We start from the raw sequence: 20262 nt of genomic DNA on the forward strand, positions 1-20262 counted from the left end.
CAGGAGTCGATGGAGTTTTTGCATTTTTTCAAGGAGGCTTTCAGCACGTCCTTGAATCTTCCTTTTGTCATTTGGTAATTTGGATGTTGGGTATACAGTTCAGCCAATGCCTCTATACTGGGGATAATGGCCCAGGAGAGGAGATGGACATTACTTCACTTATCCTTCCAGTGAATTGGGAGGGTTTCGCAGGCATGGCACTGATGCTAATTTTTTTCGGTGTGTTGATGCCACGTCTCAAGCAGCATTTAGCATGGCTGCCTAGTAGACTGAGTATTGTGTCTACTCTGAGATTCTCACATAGCCCCCCCCCCCCCCCCCCCAAAGTTCTGTTGCATTGAAGGCAGTGATGAATTTCATCATCGACATCTGCCTTCACTGAAAGATGGCTCCTGAGATATAGGAAGTGGTCCATGATTTCCAAGGTCTTGACACTAACCCTATTGTTAAAAGGTGGTGTGGTACAGCAGTGGAAGACCTTTTTAGTCTTGCATTTGTTGAGCATGAGCTCCATCCTTTGAAGCTTCAGTGAAACCTGTCCCTTTCTCTCTCCTTCTCCTGATCTACCCAGGCCCTCACAGACCCATCATTCTCTCCAAACCTTGCCCCTCCCCACCTACTCCATCTGCCCATCAGCCACCCCCTCGTCCCACTGGGTCTCCTCCTCCCCCCACTGGTCCCATCTGCCCTCCCAGCCTCCCTTATTTAGTTCCTCTCCAGATTCCATCATCCAGATAGGCCTCCACCTATCACCTCTGAACCTCTTGTCACTATCTCCATCCTTCCCTCCCCCATCTGACTCCCACTGCCAATCAACCCCTCACCTGGATCCACCTATCACTTGCCAGCTTATGCCCTGCCCTCCCCCTCTCCTCTTTATACTGGCTATCTTCCCTCTACTTTCAGTCCAGGTGAAGGGTCTCTATTGAAATATTGACTGTCCATTTCTCTCCATAAATGCTGCCAGACCTCCTGAGTTTCTCCAGCAGCCCTTTTTTTTTTGTTTTGCTTCAGATTCCAGCATCTGCAGTCTCGTGTCTCCACCATTTCCCATCTTTATTTAGCACATATCCCTGATTGACCCTTTACTGGGATATCAGAATATTCTGTCCCACTGATTAACTTCAGACAATGACTAATTTTTAATGGGTACAATTTGAACATTGTGAACCAGGCCAGAGTTCCAATTTGCTTTTACATATATGCTTAAATCAGATAATCATCTCATTGCTATTTTGTTTGAGCAAGCCTTAATTTCAGCCTTGTGTGTACAGACTATAATCAAATTGCCACTAAAACTACATGTCATAGAGTAATACAGCATGGGAACAGACCCTTTGGCCCAACTTCACCATGCTGACCCGGGTGACATCCTGAGCTAGTCTGATTTGGCTCGTATCCCTCTAAACCTCTCCTATTCGTGTACCCGTCCAAATGTCTTTTAAATATAATTGTACCTGCCTCTACAGCTTGCTTTGGAAGCTCATTCCATATAGCAACACCTTCTGCATGAAAATTTTCCCCTTGGGTCACTTTTTAAATCTATCCCCTCACCTTAAGCCTATGCCCTATAGTTTTTAGGCTCCCCTACCCTGGGAAAAAGGCTGACCATCCACATTATCTGCACTCATGATTTTGCCTACCTTTTTATAAGGTTGCCTCTAAAGCTCAGGTGCTCCCCAGTGATGGTGTATTGTGTGTAATTCTGGTCTCCCCATTACAGGAAGGGTGTGGAGGCTTTGAAAAGGGTTCAAAACATTTCACCAGGATATTACCTGGATTAGAATGTTTGAGGGGAGACCTGATAGAAGTTTATATTTTAAAAAAATCGAGAGGGATTGATAAGGTAGACAGAGTCTTTTTCCCAAGGTAGAAATGTCAAGTACTAGAGGAAATGCATTTACGGTGAGGGGGAATGTTTAAAGGAGATGCGTGGGACAAGTTTTTATTTACAGTGGAAGGTGCCTGGACCAGGCTGAGTGAATGATCATATTGTACAGAGAAACAGGCCTGTAGGGCCAAAAGGCCAACACCTGCTTCAATTTTCTTTGTAAGGTTATCGCTCATTTTGTTTTTGCATTGCTGCAATTTTTTTGCTAGCTCCAAGTGGGTTAAGACTGAGGAAGTGCTTTAGATGTTGGTGAGGATGTCGATAGTTGATCAGCACGTAGTTGAATCTGAGATCAGCAGTTACTTCTGCTGACATATTAATAAGTAACAGCAGCAGGCTTTCAATCAGTCCTATTAACTGCCTCTTCAGCAAGCTGTTTTTGTAACAGCTATTTCTTTAGGTACTTTTGTAACTCAAAAGAATGGTAATAAAGTGTAATCTTGAAACTGATGAGGTAGAAAAAGTAGGAAAATTCAAAGGGAGCACTTAAATTTTGATATCTTTTGCCTGAATAAGCAATTTGTAGATTAACTGTGGAACAGTAAAGCTGATGAAAAGTGTCCCTGGGACTTTGACCAACGTGAAAAGAAGGAAGTCTGATTCAAATTAACCTAGGCCATGGCTCCAATATCAAGTCTGCACTAGATGTGCATGCCAACCTCTCCCCACTGCCCTTTCCCTCCATGCACAGCTGTGCAGTATTTTGCAGAGTTAATCATCCTTCAATAGGATACTACACTGTTGAGGAAAGATCCTAACATGCTACAGCCTGTTTGCCCCCCCCCCCCCCCCCCCCCCCCCACTCTCCCCCAGGTCAGTCTTCTTGCAAACTAATAGTGGCACTAGCTAAGATGCCACAGTTCAATCCCTGGGCTGGGTTTGAAAAGGCACACACCTTGTGTTCAGAGAAGGCAAATCATCTGAGCATTTTGTTTATTTCAGAAATGTGCTTTATTTTTTTAGTGCATACAGTAAATGCAATTGGTGCACGTCATGCTCTTTTTTTCAGTGTACCATCAGATTCTTAGTTTGTCAGTGCTACTTGTGTTTCCTTAAACCATGCATGCATGAAGCATTTGAGTGACTGCTATACAGGGCCCAGCCCCTCAGTGTTCAGTGGTAGCAGAACCCTAGATTGTGGTCTTTCCCCACGGTCTTTTCGGTGGCTGCCCTGAGCTTCGGTGCATCCCTCAGCATGTACTCCTGCACCTTGAACATCTCCTTGCACTGGAAGCTGGACAAGTTTTGGGCACATCAAGGTGTTGCCTTTCACCAAGTTGATGATCTTCCAGCAGGAGTTGATGTTTGTCTCAGTTTGTGTCCCTGGGAACAATCAGTAAATCAGGGTCGTCTTGTGGAGATGCTTGGGGCGAACCTTGACAGAGACCATTGCATCTTCCAGATCTTCTTGATAAATGTACAGTCCTTGAGGAGAAGGACTCATTGCATTGCAGCCATTTCAATACTTTGCAGTAAGAATATGTCCCTGGTCACTGACGCTGTATTTGCTTCTCTGTCATGCACTTCCACACATTTGCCTCCATTAAGGTTGATGTGAATGTGCACAGCTGTATGCAACTGATACACAGGCACACAGATCATGGATTAATTTCTCCCTGCTTTTACTTCAGGACAAGGTTGCAGCTTTAATGGAATTCACTCTTTTTATGCATTTGGATCACCCTTTTTATTCCCCTTTTAGCCCTGGGATTGGCCGGGTGATGCATTTTCTCTGCCCTGGAATTTGTTATTTCAACCTAGAGTCATAATCATACAGCACAGAAACTGACCCTTTCGCTCCACCAAGTCTGTGTCGACCATCCATTTATAGTCATTGCAATCTATTCCCATTTTATTCCCTTCCCATTCCCATCAGCTTCTTCCCCCAACCCAGATTCTAACATTAGGGGCAATTTACAGTGGCTAATTAACCTACCAACCCTCGTGTTTTTGGGAGGTGGGAGGAACCTGTGGGGAGTTGATGGGAATAGATTCCAGAAAAATTAGTGAGCAATAGGATTGCCCTGTGAGCCAGCATAGACTTGATGGGCCAAAGTAACCTCCTATGTCATATGGAAATGGCTACCTTCTTTAGGCTGTGCATGGCTCCCATTCTCCTGAATGCGGTTGCTTGGAGACATCTGTGTTCAGGGCAGAACAATCTCTTGCATAGGAAGCCTCAGAAGGGCTCTGGCTGTCTGATTTTTTTTCAGGTGCAAAGGCCCTAATGCTTGCTTGAGTCACGGACCCTGGGAGCCTCCCCCTTTGTCCTTCCTAAATCTTGGGCAATGGACCTGATGTGTCACGTACATGTTCCTCTTGGATACAAAGTGCTGGGTAGTAAGGTCTGGACTAGAGTGGAGCATCTTGCCATCTGTGGAGGACCTTCCATGGAGGTTTAGAGGAATGTCAGAAGTTGAGGGTGGATGTTCGAATCGGTTCCGGTGTTAGTGACAGTGGGAAACAGGAGGAAAGGTTCAGAGGTAGCTTTACCAAAGAGATGTCAGGGTGGCCGAGGGCCGGAGCAAGTACGGATGGGAATGGAGGGGCCAAGGCCCAAAGGCATTATTTAAGAAATCACCTCCAACATTATATTGTGCATTCTGTTTATTCCTCCCCCCCTCCCGCCCCCTGTACTACTTTGATGTGTATGGGATGATTTGTCTGGATGGCATGCAAGCAAAAACTTTCACTGTGTCTCAGTATATGGTAACAATAATTAAGGCAATATTAAAAAAGATCACCTCAAACCTGAATACTAATCTTGAACTCACTGACTTATGTTCACTAAGTCAGGAAGCAAGCAAATAGTGACCAATCAACTCAAGAGATGGGTTTATTTAATTATCTTAAGGCTGCATGTCTTAGACTTTGCCTGTGTTCCAAGGCCCAATCCTAGCTGGTTGACTAGTCCAGCCCTCTGGAAACTCAAAGTCTTAAGGACTGTTGTGTGGACAGTGGGGAGGAATGGGATTAGAGGGTGCAGAGTTGGAGTGGGGAGGGTAGGACTGGGGCAAGGAGGGATGGGAGTAGAGGGGGTAGAGCTGGAGAATGAAGGGATGGGAGAGAAGGACTGGAGTGGGGAGTAATGGGAGTGGAGGGAGGAGGGCCAGTTCAAGGAAGGGCAGGTGTGAAGGAGGGAGGGTTGAAGTGGGAAGGGACGAGAGTGGAAGGGAATGACTTGATGAGAAGTTACTCCATGCGGAGGATGTCTTCGAGGTCACCAAAGGGGTCTAGGGAGGTGAGTGGACGGAAAGGAGTTTGTGAGTGGACGGAAAGGAGTTTGAAGGAAAGGAGGTGGTGAAGGGGAGAGAAGGAGCTGGGTAGTAGGTGAGACTTCCGCACCAGTGTTGCTGCGCAGCTGGATGAGATGGAACCCTCTTCTTCCACAACCTCCCCATTGGTAGCTGATGTGGGCAGAGTCTTGACTTCCCTCACTGCAATGACTCCATGAGCAGTGCGAAAGCATGGCTTCCCTTGAGTTGCTATAGTAACACCAGAGGACTGCAAGGCGTCTGGTCTGCTGCTGTGCAGCTTGTGCCTCTATTTTAAAAAGACGATTTTTAAAATTGTCTGTGGGCAGTGATTCTTTTGTTTATTTGGTTTGTTTATTTAGTTGCCTGCTTGGTGTCCTTGTGCTGTACACATGGATTCAGCTGCTGATGGTTTAGGAATCTGTGCTGCACTCAGCCAGCAGTACTTCTAACTCTAATTGCATAAAAGGTATTGTCTTTTTGGGTGATGTATTGTCAACTGAATCGCCTCCTGTTGCTCTGAAACCTTCTGTACAAACCATTGAAGTTTTGGCACAGAGAGAATTCATTAAGCCCACAAGCTTGCACTTGATTCCTGCAATGTGGCACTAATATCTTTATCCACTTGCTTTACTAAGTTTTACAATGCCCAAGGTTGTGACTGGAACTACATAAATGCATGTCCTGTAGCCAAATACAATGCGTTGCTGAAAGGAAAACTCAGATGTGGAGGCTGAACGGAGCACACTTTACTGCCACAAGCTAAACACTGCACGTGTGCAAAAGTACCCGAGAGCCTCTCCGGTGAACGTGATGTAGGATTTCTGCTAGAAGGCCCGCCCCGCGGTTAGTCTACGATGCGCTCCTGCGCAGCCGCCGATGGCGGTTCAAGTCCTCTGAGTATAGGCCACTACACATTCCGTCTCCTCCCCCCCCCCACCCAGAAACATCTGGTACCTTCACCAGCTGCTCAATGTCCAAATGCGCCGGTTTGAGGCGATCCACTGTGAAAGTCTCCTCACGGCCACCCACCTCCACGACACACGTAGATCCGTTGTGCCGGATCACCTTGAAGGGTCCTTTGTATGGCCTCTGTAGAGGTGACTTGTGCATGCCCCTGCAAATGAAAATGTACTCAGTCCCGGAGGTCCTTAGGGACAAAGGACAGTGTAGTGCCATGTCTGGAGGTTGGAACTGGTGCCAGGGTCCCTACCTTGTCTCACAGCCTTGTCAGCACTTCTGCCGGCGTTCCTGCTGGACCTTGAGCCTCTGGCACGAACTCACCCGGGACTGTCAGGGGAGTGCCGTAGACCAACTCCGCTGAGAAGGTGCCCAGGTCCTCCTTGGGGGCCATGCGGCTGGCCAGTAAAACCCAGGGGAGCTCGTCTGTCCAGTCGCACCCTCTGGGAGGGCTGACTTGAGGTGCCTGTGGAACCGCTCGACCAAACCATTGGACTGTGGGTGGTACGCTATGGTGTGATGTAACTGGGTGCCCAGGGGCTGCGCCAGTGCTGTCCACAAACCTGACGTGAACTGTGCCCCTCTGTCGGAGGTGATGTCCATTGGGAGCCCGAACCTGGTGATCCAGTTTGCAATGAGCGTCCTGGCACAGGATTTGGTGGACGTGTCTGCTAGTGGCATGGCCGTCTGGCCACCTGGTAAACCTGTCGACCATGGTAAAGATATACCTGGTGCCCCGGGAGACGGGCAGGGGGCCGACGATGTCCACGTGGATGTGCTGAAACCTCCCAAGTGTCTGCTGGAACTGCTGGAGGGGGGCCTTCACATGCCGCTGGACTTGGCAGTCTGGCAGTGTACGCAGGTCCTGGCCCAGTGCCCGACCTGCTGCGCAAACCGTGCTAAACAAATTTGTCCGCTACCAATTTGATAGATGCCTGGATGGACAGGTGGGGCCAGGCCGTGTAGCGTGTCGAACACCCGTTGCCGCCATTGCTGCTGGTACCACAGGCCGAGGTCTGCTGGTAGACATGTCGCACAGGAGCCGAACCGCTGTCGGGCCGTCGGGGACGTCCTCCAACTGGAGCCCCGAAATGGCGGTGCGGTAGGCTGGGATCTCGGTGTCCGCCTGTTGCGCCTGCACCAGCGCTGTGTAGTCGATCCCTGGGGCTGAGGTGGTCACTGAGGTGGATGTGGGGGCGGGACAGCGTGTCGGCGACTACGTTGTTCTTCCCTGCGATGTGGCGGACATCTGTGGTGAACTCCGAAATAAAGGAGAGGTGCCCCTGCTGCCAAGCCGACCATGGGTCCGATACCTTTGCAAGGGTGAAGGTGAGGGGCTTGTGGTCTGTATACATGGTGAAATCCCTTCCTTCGAGGAAATACCAGAAGTGCCGGGTAGCCAGGTAGAGCGCTAACAACTCCCTGTCAAAAGCGCTGTACTTAACCTCTGGTGGTCACAGGTGTTGGCTGAAAAAGGCGAGCGGTCACCACTGGCCCTCGACGAGCTGCTCCAGGACTCGCCGACCGCCGTGTCAGAAGTGTGACTATGAGCGCCGTGGGTGTACTCCTGGGTGTACTAGGAGGGCTGCCTTCGCCAACGCCTCTGGCCTGCTCGAAAGCCTCCGTGGACTCCACGTCCCATGCCACCTCTTTGGCCTTGCCGGCCACCAGACCGAACGAGGGTCTCATGATGCACGCCGCCGCCGACATGAAACGATGGTAGAAATTTATCATCCCCACAAACTTTTGCAGGCCCTTGACCATGCTGGGTTTGGGAAGCTGGCGGATGGCCTGGACCTTATCTGGTAGAGGGGCTGCTCCATGCTGGTTGACCCTGTGGCCCAAGAAGTTGATCTCCGTCAGCCTAAACTGGCACTTCGCCGGGTTGATTGCCAGTCCATGGTCGCTCAGGCGCCGGCAGAGTTGGTGCAAATGTGCCACATGCTCTTTGCGTGCCTTGCTGGCCACCGGGATATCGTCCAGGTAGATGAAGAGATGAAATCCAGGCCTCGCCCCACTGAGTCCATAAGCCTCTGGAAAGTCTGGGTGACGTTCTTGAGGCTGAAAGGCATCCTTAAGAATTCGAACAACCCGAAGGGGGTGATGAAGGCTGTCTTGGGCACATCATCAGGGTGCACGGGGAGCTGATGGTACCCTCGGACCAGATCGATTTTTGAAAAGATGGTCGCCCCGTGGAGGTTTGCCATGAAATCCTGGATGTGGGGCACCAGCTATCGGTCAGCAGTTGTGGCGTCATTGAGTCTCCTGTAGTCCCCGCAGGGCCTCCAACCTCCTGCGGACTTGGGCACCATGTGCAGCGGAGATGCCCAAGGGCTGTCTGAGCGGCGGATGATCCCTATCTCCTCCATCTTCCGGAACTCCTCCTTGGCAAGGTGGAGCTTGTCAGGTGGGAGCCCGTCAGGTGAGAGCCCAGGCTCTCCATGTGCAGAAGCCGTGCAGCTCATTTGCGGCGGGAGAGTCCGAAAGTGCAGATGAGGAGCGCCTTGATCTTATCATACCTGTCCTCCGTTGGTGGCTGGTGCAGGAAGTCGATGATCTGGCCTGCCATGTCCTGGTCGAGCGCGCTGACCATGTAGTAGTACCGCGTGGCGTCAGCTGTAATGCCTCTGATACTGAACTGGGCCTCAGCCTGCTCCAACCAAATGTGGGGCTGAGTGGCCCAGAAAGTCAGGAGCTTGAGCGAGACTGCGTTGTACGAGTCGTTGGAATTCATGTCGTGGGTTCCAGATGCCATCTGGAAGCGTCGGGGTCACCAAATGTGGCCGAACGCAACACATTGTTGAAAGGAAAACTCAGAGACGTGGAGGCTGAACCGGAGCACACTTTACTGCCGCGAGCAAAATGAGCGCGCGCGCAAAAGTACCCGAGATCCTCTCCGGCAGACGTGAGGTAAGATTCCTGCCGGAAGGCCTGCCCCACAGTTAGTCTACGACTGCTCCCGCCCGTCTGCCTGCATTCGCCAATGGCAGTTTGAGTCCCGCGAGTACGGGCCGCTACAGTCTTTTATCCTCACACTGGCTTCACACTGGAATGATGAGATCTCATGTTATTTGCTGTTTCCTCCCCCTTAATCCCCGTCTCCAAAAAAAAATCATTATTTTTCCAAATGAAAATACTGTCTACTTGCACTGCACTTTCTCTGTAACTGCAACACTATATTCTGCATTCTGTTTTCTCTTTGCTACCCCAGTGTAATGTATGGCATGATCTGGCCGGATGGCACGCAGAACAAAAGCTTTTCACTGTATCTCAGTACATGTGGCAATAATAAACCAATACCAATTGACCTGAGAAGATGCTTTTATAATTGAATTACATTTTTATGTGGCTCAAACATGTAACTTTGAGGCATTTCCAAATGTGCTTCCTTCCTGCTGTTTCTCCAGCCCACACATTCCCTTATGCAAAAAGGGTGCATCGCAGGGAGCTGTGAACTTGGGAATAGCTCAAACATCCAGGGGCTGTTGCAAGGGTAGTGTTGGCAAGGGAACAAGATGTGAGACAGGATTGACTCCGGATTCCTCGGAATGTGTGGTGACTCAGGAATGAAGTCAAAAGGAGACATCAGAGAGTGTAGGTGCTGGAATCTGGAGCAACAAGCAATCTGCGGAGGTCGATCATAATTCCTCCTCAATCTGAGGAACTCGATGGGTTGAGCAGCATCTGTGGAGGAGGAGAAAGCAATTGTTGACGTTTTGGGCCAAAACCCTGCAGAAAGGTTGACAGTTTCCACCCCCTTCTTCACACACTCAACTCAACTCAACTCAACTCAACTCAACTCAACTCAACTCAACTCAACTCAACTCAACTCAACTCAACTCAACTCAACTCAACTCAACTCAACTCAACTCAACTCAACTCAACTCAACTCAACTCAACTCAACTCAACTCAACTCAACTCAACTCAACTCAACTCAACTCACTCAACTCAACTCAACTCAACTCAACTCAACTCAACTCAACTCAACTCAACTCAACTCAACTCAACTCAACTCAACTCAACTCAACTCAACTCAACTCAACTCAACTCACAGATTTTTCATTGATCAGGAAGGAAGTCAAACAGCTGTGAGCTGGGAACAACCGTGTACTACTCACCGACCCCCCCCCCCCCCCCCCCTTGGTTCTTGCTCCCTGTTGCCATATGGTAGTGTATTTCAGCAGGGTTTGTGGTGTGCCAGTTGGCCAGGGTGGAGGCATGTTAGTGCCAGTAACTGCATGGTCACAGTCAGTCGTATTTTTGGGGGCAACAGAAGATCAAGGCTTTGCTCCTTGCAGTATTTATTCTGCAGGAAGTTTTAACTGTTGGGCTTTTGCCTGTGGGTTTGGGAACAGTGGGAAGTGATAGGGTGGGCACAGTCACGTGGAACAGCAGTTGGGTTTACTCGGATGGGTGGGAAGTAGAGCACTTCCACCCCTCCCTGCCTCCTGGCAATTGGGAAGATGCTTGTCTTCCACGCAACGGTCCTTAACACTTTAGGTTTCGAGAAGGCTGGACTAGTCAACCAGCTAGGATTGGGCCTTGGAACACGGGCAAAGTCTGAGACATGCAGCCTTAAGGTAATTAAATGAACAACCCATCTCTTGAGTTGATTAGTTACTATTTGCTTACTTCCTGACTGAACATAAGTCAGTGAGTTCAAGATCAGTGTTCAGGTTTGAAGTGATTTTTTTAAAAAATGCCTTTATTATTGTTACATGTACTGAGATACAGTGAAAAGTTTTTGTTTGCATGCTATCCAGACAGATCATTGCATACATAAGTACATCAAAGTACTACAAAGGGAAAAACAGAATGCAGAATATAATGTTGAGATGATTTTTGTTAAATAGTGCCTTTCTAACACCCACTGGACATCCTGCAGTGTCTCACGGACAAAAATCACTTTATGAAATCTTGTCACTGTTGCAATGTGCTGGTATCCCAGTGAGTGTTACACCACAGTGCTCCTGGTGCAGGAGTAAGTTTGTGCCAACCATACGTTTAAAAAGATGTCCACCCTGGCATGATATCCATCCTCGTCCTCTGCTGGTGCTCCTGTACCAGAGATCAACCTACGGGACAGTGTGCAGTGGCTACCTGTGAGGGCTGGTGTGTGGTCTGGGGTGAGTGGTGTGGTCACTCACTGCTCTGATGTGGGGCTCTTGACTGCATTACAGCCCACAAGGTGTGTGAGGGCCATTGGTGGGGCTGACAGGGAACACTGCATGTGTTGGCAGTCTGCTCGGATGCCACAGTCTCTCTCGTAATCCCTAGTTGGGTATGATGGAATCTGCTGAATCCTTCTTTGGCTGCACAACCCTCCCCACCTTGGAGATTTCTCTACAGTAATGGTGCTGCAGATCTTGACAATTGTACTATTTGCATTGATTTACTATTGAGGGTTGTTTGGGGGGGGCTGGGAATGGGGGGCTCACTGGAAAACGTGAAGCATTGATTTGGAAGATCTCCATTAAATTCTGCCTAGCGTCAGGGTTAATGGAGTAAACGTGTCAGAATAACTGGTGGGAAAGTGGAAGCTATGTCAGCACAATAAAACCAAGTTGGAGCTCAGTTGTCTTGTCAACAAATAGGTTCTCTAATCTTTAGATAAGATATAGGAGTCTTGCTTTGGGTACAGGTCAAATTGTTTGTCAAATCTTAATAGATGGGCAAAGTCTGCAATGCATTTGATATTAATTTCTGTTCACTGGTAAAAGCAGGTAATCCAGTGGCTGACTGCTTATTAACCACTTAAATGTTGGACATGGTTCAGCTATACTGCTCTCCCTTTGTAGTGGATTTGAGACTCTCTGGAGAGAAGGGCAGTGCTGAGAGTGCTGTACACTCAGAGGTCTAGTCCCTCCAATATTAAAGTCTGCTGTCTAGAATGGATTGTTTATAATTTCAAAGATGAAATTTATTCATAAATATGTACAAGAAATACAAAACATTATATGGCTTACTTTATATTCATGGTGTTAGCCTGTCTATACATTCCCAATTCTATCCCACTGTTATAAGAATCTTGGACCTCTTGCACAATAAAGATGAACTCTTTGATCTCTCAATCTACCTCATCATGGTTCTTGCACCTTTATTGTCTACCGCAATGTACTTTCTCTATAACTGTAACACTATATTCTCCATTCTGGTTTCTTTCCCTTTTGTACTACCTCAGTGTAATCGTATGGAAAGATCTGCCTGGATGGCACGCAAACAAAAGCTTTTCACTGTATCTTGGTACACGTGACAATAATAAACCAGTTACATCCATAATATCACCAAGTTAATACATTTTTTGTACAAATTAGCAATGCCACTGGTAGCCTCTTAGAACACAACAGATCCTATTCCACTATTCCATTCCAGAGGAGATATGAACCCTTGAACAATCTGAAATTTATATTTTAATATTTTCTTAAGTTCTTCTTTCATATCATGGTAAGTGTCCCCACCTGTCATGCTGCTTTCAGTTCAATGGGGAGGCTTCCTTTTAAAAAGGGTAACACAGCTAATTGAGCTGCTGCAGTCATAGCTTCAGTGACCCAAGTTCAATCCTGACCTCCGGTGTGTGGAGCTTGCACGATCCCCCTGTGACTGCGTGGGTTTTGTTCGTTCAGGTGCTCTGGATTCCTCCCACATCCCAAATATATGCAGGTTGGTGGATTGTAAATTGCCCCAAGTGTGAGTGATGGAATCTTGGAGTTGATGTGAAAGTGAGGAGAATAAATTATGATTAATATAAAACGGGAGCCTGGGTGCTGGTTGATGTGGACTCAGTGGGTGAAAGTCTGTTTCCCTGCTATGTGCCTCCATGATATAGAGGGCTATTTTGGCCCATCGAGCATGCTGGCTCACAGGGCAATGCCATTCCCATAGTTTTCCCAGTAACCTATTCTTCTCACACTTCTAAAAATGTCCCCCAGATTCTATAACTCACCTACACACTAGTAGCAACTTACAGTGGCATATTATTAAACCAACACTTCTGTTTCTCTTTCCATAGACTTTGCCTATTTTGCTCCAGTAGTCCAGTTTCTGTGGTGTTTTACTTTGAGTTATCTCTGGTGGCTTGACTTGTCTCTTAATCAGCATTTCTGGTTGTTAGAGGAATTGAGTGATAAAATGGGATGGGGCAAAAAATGCTGTTCTTGGGGGGGGGGGGGGGGCGGGTGCCCGTAATCTTGTTGACTGGTAGAGCAGGCTCTAGGGGCTGGATGGGCTACTCCTGCTCCCACTCTATGTTCTTGAACAGATCACCTGTGTCTGGTAGCTGTGTACAAATTAGCTGCTGCATTTTCCACAACACTGGTCAGATGTGAAGTCATTCCCTTTGGTAGGAAGAACTGGTAAAATAGAACGTATTTTAGGTAGTGAGTAGCTACTGAATGGCAGTTCTGCTGAAGTGTCTTTGCCCTAAACATTAACTGTTTCTCCCTGCACAGATACAAACTGACATGCTGACTGTTTCTAGTGTTTTAGATTTCCAGCATTCAGTATTTTTAAAGAAGGTGGCCATTCAGCACATTGTATTCATGCTGGCTCACAGGACGTCGATCTCAATAGTCCCATTTTCTTGCAGTCCTGCAACTTATTCTGTCACACATCCCCTTTAACTCTCTAATTATCTTTTCCCCATTTAACCTACACCTACAGTAGTTAACAACTTACCAGCGTGTTTTTGGGATGTGACAAGAAATTGGAGCACCCAGCAGAAACCCGTGCAGCCATGGAGATTAAGTGCAAACCACCCAGACAAGTCGGGATCAGACCAGGTCCCTGGAATTGTGAAGCAGCAGCACCAGCTATTGCCTCACAGTGCTGCCCAGTGCTGAGAGTTTTGGGTGCCCTCTTGGATTAATCTCAAGTTTGAATGCATTCTCAATGTGCAGTTAGGCAGGCTAGCAGCATGTAGACCTTTGTTGCAAGAAGTTGTTGAAACGAAAGGAAGTCTTGTCTGCAGTGGAGGAGGACTGTGGTGAGACCACACTTGGAGTGCAGTCTATCTTATTTCCGAAAGGATATACTTGGAGGAAGTTTACTAGACTGTTTCCAAGGTTGAGAAGGCTGCCTGTAGGGAAATACTGAGCAGAGTTGACATATTCTCTGGAATCTGGGAAAAATGAGCAGTGATGTAATTGGAACATGTTGAAAGGGCTTGATTGGATGGATGCTGAGACTTCTTTCCATCTCCGGAGCCAGGAGACATAATTTCAGGGTAGGGGATTACAATTTGGATTTGAGGTCAGAAAGTTCTTCACTTAAAGAGTTGAGAAACTTTAGAGTTCTCTACCCCTGGACAGTGGATGCCCAGTCACTAAGTATATTCAAGGGTGAGATTAAGAATTGAAGATGTTAGAATCTGGCAGGAAAAGGCAATTGAGATGAGGGATCAGCCATGATTTTGAATGACACAACAGAAGCAAGTGAGCAACTGCTGCTACTATCTCTTGTGTCCTCGACTACACTTCAGAAGTACTTCATGTGGGATGACTTCAGAGGGATGCAAGGAGAGCTGTATATATGCAAGTCTTTCTCTTTTATGCAGATGTTAAGTCATTCTTTCAATTAATCTTTGCCAAAACCCTCGTGTAACATTTGCCATTTTCCCTGTGAATTAAACCTCAAATCAGAAGTCTTCCACACATTACCGCTGACAAATCTCATTGTGTCTTTCACCTCCCTCTGTTTTAAATCCATGAATACCTCTGCCTGACAAAACAAGAAGTTTCAGTTCCTGACTGGACAGAGTTGAACTAATTGAAAGGGGTGTTGTGAGGAATCGCAATGCCCCTTTTGTTTGGGGTATATCAGATCTGCTGTCTATTCTCTTCTGATGCTTTTCAATATTTTGACAATAAGTGAAGTCTCCTTCAGCTATTTGAAGTGGTTGTTCTTGATCAAAGAGCTCTGAAATTGGTCCAGCCATTTTGCCATCTCGAATTTTCCTGTGAAGTTCCTCACTGGTGTTTCAATTTATGGCGTTTGCCTGGCTGTATGTACATGTTGTACGTGGAGGTGAAGGAAAGACTTGGCAGGCCATCTACTGGAGTTAGAAAAACGAGAGGGATCTTCATCGAAGCTTAAGGTGCTGAGGAGTCTTGAAAGTGTGGATGTGGTGAGGATATTTTCTCTTGTGGGGGAGAAATCTCGAACTAGTTGTCACTTTAAAATAAGGGGTAGCTCATTTGACAGAGATAAGGCAACACTTTTTTTTCTCTGAAGATTGAGTCTTTGGAATTCTTAAAAGGTGGTGGAAGCAGAGTCTAAATATTTCTAAGGAGGATGGATAGATTCTTGTTATGAAGGGTTACTGGGGATAGAACACAAGTTTGGGATTCTAATCAGCTGTGATCTTATTGAATGGTGGATCAGATTCATGGGGCTGGGTGACCTGCTTGTTCACGTGTAAAGAATTGCTGAAATCATTGAATGGGTTAATGATCCTATGTTTCTCTTTCTCTCTTCTGAGTAGAAGGAGGGGGGGGAAGATTTTCATGGTTATGCTTATTTAGGCCACCCAGCTCAATATATGAAGACTTGGATCCAATGACCAGCTGGGCTTGTTGCTCTTATACTTTTGGTGAGCAGTGAGCCATTACTATTTAAAGTGCTGGTGACCTGGCCAGTACTGTGATCTTGTAGATGTTTCTGCCAACTAGTCTGCCCATATCCTTTTAACGTGTGTTTTATTGCCAACTTAATAACAAGGCAGAATATGCAGGAAATGCTCAACAGGTCAATAGCATCTGTGGAAAGAGGAAAAGAGTCAACCTTTCAGGTCAAAGATCTTTTGTCAAAACTGGTTTGTTTTAACAAAGGGTTTTTGACCTGAAATGTCAACTGTTTCTCTCTCTGTGGATGCTCTCTTGACCTGAACGTTTCCAGCATTTTCTGCTTTAATTTGATTTCCAGCATCTGAAGGTTTTGACTTTCGTTAACGAGAAGGCAGTTCTTCCTCCCCAGACTTTCCTTTTTTGTCTCCTCTTGCTTATTCTTATCAATTGCACCTTGCAAGTTTAATTGATGTTTCTTTTGAAGATTCAATTTAAAAAGTGAGAGTTGTCTTGACTTGCAGACCCTAGAAAATCATTGAAAAATTTGGTGCTCTACTCTGATCGTAGATGATTTGTACAAGTCTTCCACCCAAGCTCTGCTTTATTATTAAGACAAGGCTGATTAGTTAAGAGGATTAGTGTCCAAAGTCTTTACATCAAAGTTGTTTTAAGAACTTGGAGAGATTTGATTTTCCTAGGCAGGCTTCTGTTACTCTGTGAGGTTGAGTCTTAAATTGTCAGATTACTCCTCCCTCTGAAGCCTTTCTGCTGGTGGTAGCTGGGACCCATTTGCTTGTTACCAGTTCAAATAATAAACCTTGAACTTCTGCAGAGTTGACCTACTGCCATAAAGAATTTTTCATCTGTGATGAAGGAGCAGCCCTGATGAAATTCCCAGCAAATTCTACTACGTTGTAGTAATTATGTTCTCATGTCCGTGCGTTGTAAGGTGGAGTTTCTAGGTACAGATGGTCCCCAGGTTACAACAGGGTTCAGTTCCTGAGAACTGTTCGTAACGCTAACTGCTCACAAGTTGAAAATGAACAGAAACAGTGTACGAGAGGGGGGTCAAGGAAACAGCTGTGACAGGAGAGTGAGCGGGCATGGGATGACCAGTACCCCAGTTGTTGTGGCTCTTGGGTGATGGTGGTTTGGAGGTCAGAAATGTCCCGTTCCCCACGCAGCAGCAACCTTCAAATCCATCCCACCAGTCTCCTAAGTGCTTGTTCATATGTATGGGTGTCCATAAGTCAGGTGTTTCGTAACCTGGGGAGAACTAGTAATGGCTTCCTCCCATTTGCAAGGTTTTTTGTTACTGTGCACATAAGATGGTTATGGTAGTTTCTGACTGTGACGCTGGACTAGTAATCCAGAGCTCTGGACTAAAAATCCAGAAGACTTGTTCAAACCCTAGCACAGCAGATTGGATAATTTAAATTCAGTTAATTAAATAATCTGGAGCAATGGTGACACTTAAAACTGCCGTTGCATTATTTAAAGAATCCATCTGGTTCCCATGTTCTACAAGTAATGACAATATTTGCAGTTGATTACCAAGAAATATGAATCTGGCTTTGTGTTATAGACAGAAATGCAAATAGTTGCTTAATTTACATGTGGCCTTTTGTTTTTGGATAACTAGGATTCATTCCATGACGTGGCTTTTGAAATGTGTTTCTCCTCCTGTGTTCTGAGGTGTTTTTCAGTGCAGATTAAACTTTACAAACTGCTTCATTGTGGTGTTATGTTCAGTTGATGCAAATGTTTCCTCCTTTTAACCTCCAGCTCTCAATTGCCTGGGGCTCCATCAATTTGGCTTTCCATTGGATGTAGTGTACCACCTTTAAATTGGCAGTATGAAGACAAAAAAATGAAGGGGGTTTATTTCCTGCCTCTCATTCATGCACTTGCTGACGGCCTTTGATTGGCCTGAGTTTTAAAGTGGATTGTCGCTGGTTTTTTTGAACGAGTGGACTTGGAGGAGCCTAAGGTTTTGCTGAAACCAAGGTAGTCTGGAAAGCTGAGTGAGAGACCTTAACTTGCTTGCATACCTTGACACTAACTTCTGATTCTCCTGGTTACAAAGGAATGTTAAAAACTTAAATAGCAGTATATCAGCTGCTCCACTGGCCCTGATCCAGACCAGTGGCTGAGATTGAAGCAGAAACAACCTTGCTTGACATAGGGCATGTACATCCCACTGGCACCATTGACGTGTAAATTTGATATGAAAATTAAGCCAGCTATCCTCTGCCGAGAGCAATGTCTCTGTACTTGAACTTCAGACACAACCAATTTAAAATCTCTCCTGTCCAAGACATTGTTCCTACCTCAAAGAAACATTACCCATGCTGATGCTGCCTGACCTGCTGAATGTTTCCAGTATTTTCTGTTTATTTCAGAATTCCAGCATCTGCAATTTACTTTGGTTTGGGTGATGCTTCTCTGAGGTAGGATATGTCAGTAAAGATTTTAAATTGGTGGAAAGGAGGAACAGTTAACTTTTCAGGGTTGAAATCCTTCAGATTGGTTGGGGAGGGAGTTCCAGGACTTACACCATCCTCACTTGGAAATATATCCCTCTTTCCTTCATCAACACTGTGTATGACTGGAAGAGGAATTTGCAGGTGGTGTGTTCCCCTGCTGTCCTTCTCCTTCAAGATGATAGAGGGTAGAAGTTTGTTAGGAATTGTTAAAGGCACCATGGTGACTTCTGTTTCTCCAGTTATACTGGTGCAGAAGGTGTGAACTCTGGCAACGTTACAATTGTCAAACTTCAGTAGTAATCATTATCTGAATTTCAGATGTTTTATTATTGTGGTTGTGTTTTACAATTGCAGCACATTTTTTCCTTAAGCTGTATCATAATTCAATAACTTTCTAAAATTGGACAGCTCCTTGCTCAACCTCAAGATAGCAAAACCCAGCTGAGAATATTTGAGTTGGTACGACTAAAAGTATTTCTAAAGTAACTTCTGGAACACCCTGAAAGCTGTTGTTTACCCATGTTAGTGGTGCTGTTGAGCAAGGCTGAGCTCTAAGCTCAACTTGGCCTGTCAAGTGAGTTTTGCCGGGTGCCGTTTGTTTCAGAGTTCCTGTCTCTGTGTGGGAGGTGTTTTATTTGGGCTTCTTCATGTTTACTCTGCTCGTACATTCTGTTTGTATGTTGAGTGCTTGGGGGAGAAGATGTGAACATTCTGTTCAGATATCAGTGGAATATTGCTGCAGAGCCAAAAGCAGCAACTTGACTTTCGTTCAACAAGCTCACATTACTTAACCAGACTCAACCCACTCTGCTGCTGGTAACTGCTGTCCTGGTTTTGACCTGGGTCAGGCACATGGGAAACAAAAATGGGAGGGTAGTGCGCAGTGCAGTCCAACCTGCTTTAACCACTGCCTCCTACCAGTGACTCCAGCCCAAGGTCCTCCCAGGTGACATTGTGGGCCCATGGATTGGAATGGCATTTTTGGACAGCAGGAGCCACCTGTCAGTGACCTCGAGTGGTCCCTGCTGGTCAGGCACATCTTACTGGGGTGGAGTGAGGCAAAAAGTAGGAAATTCCTTCTAGGGGAGGCCCAGGGTTTTGTTGTGGAGTGAGGGGAGGATCATTCCTTGAAGCCAACACAGATGAAAATTGGGTGGGACATACAACTGGGTATTCCACCTGATCCATTCCCCCTCAGTTATGTTAGTGTTGCCTTCACCATAAACTCCTTGCCTTCCAACAGACCAACTTCAGTCTTTATCACAAGATGTTCCTGTGACACAACCCACCTGTCCTTCAGCAGACCTGGCTGCGTACTCTGCAGAATCTTCTAGAAACATTTTTTCTGTCGGGTGTCTTTTTCCTACCAGTCAGAGGCTGTATTCTACCATTTGATGTACCTTGGGTGTCCTTGAAACTTGTGTTTTGCTTAAGTCAATACTTGCAGGGTCATGATGCACTTGGTCTCCATTCAAAGGGTATTACTCCATCAGTATGTGAATTACCAAGTTTAGGGAGCCTGCTGATTATCTGGTCACTCCTGTTGTCCATGAAGTAGCCCAGAATATTATGGGCATCTTTTTAGTGCCAGATTTTGGATGATGGGAGTTGGGAGAAATGGAAGCTGCTGATGGGGGATGGTTCTGTGTATTAACTGCTTTGTCTCCCTCTTTTCACAGCATGGGTAGGCTCTGTGTCCATGGGAATGATCTTCTTCTGCTCCCCTATTGTGAGTGTTTTCACGGACTTGTATGGATGCAGGAAAACCGCCATTGCCGGAGCTGCTGTGGCTTTCATCGGGCTCATTGGAAGTTCATTTGTTACGTGAGTTATCCAGCTTCAATCTTCCAGTGTTTCGTCTGTACTTAAAGCAACTGTTTCTCTCAAGACCATAAGAAGTAGGCCATTCAGCCCTTTTGAGCTTGTTCCATTCAGTAGGATGCCTGATCTCACACCTCTCAAATCCACTTTCTTGCCCTTTCCCCATCATCCTTGACTCCTTTCGATTTAAAAAGAATCTATCCATCTCAATCTTAAGTATACCCAAGTATTCTGCCCCTCATTTCTCTATGGCAGGGAGTTCCAAAAGCATCAACCCTCTAAAAGAAAT

General features: G+C 46.3%; 1 protein-coding gene across 1 annotated transcript in view; it reads left to right on the plus strand.

Annotated features, from left to right (window-relative positions):
* Positions 1-20262, plus strand: part of slc16a10 (solute carrier family 16 member 10) — a 106286-nt gene that overhangs the window by 41755 nt on the left and 44269 nt on the right. Inside the window, exon 2 of the mRNA XM_052024210.1 lies at positions 19832-19976. Coding sequence (XP_051880170.1) covers positions 19832-19976 — 145 coding nt within the window. The remainder of the gene's footprint in view (positions 1-19831; positions 19977-20262) is intronic.

The sequence above is a fragment of the Pristis pectinata genome, chromosome 10 (genome assembly GCF_009764475.1).
Source record: "Pristis pectinata isolate sPriPec2 chromosome 10, sPriPec2.1.pri, whole genome shotgun sequence".
NCBI classification, from domain to species: domain Eukaryota; kingdom Metazoa; phylum Chordata; class Chondrichthyes; order Rhinopristiformes; family Pristidae; genus Pristis; species Pristis pectinata.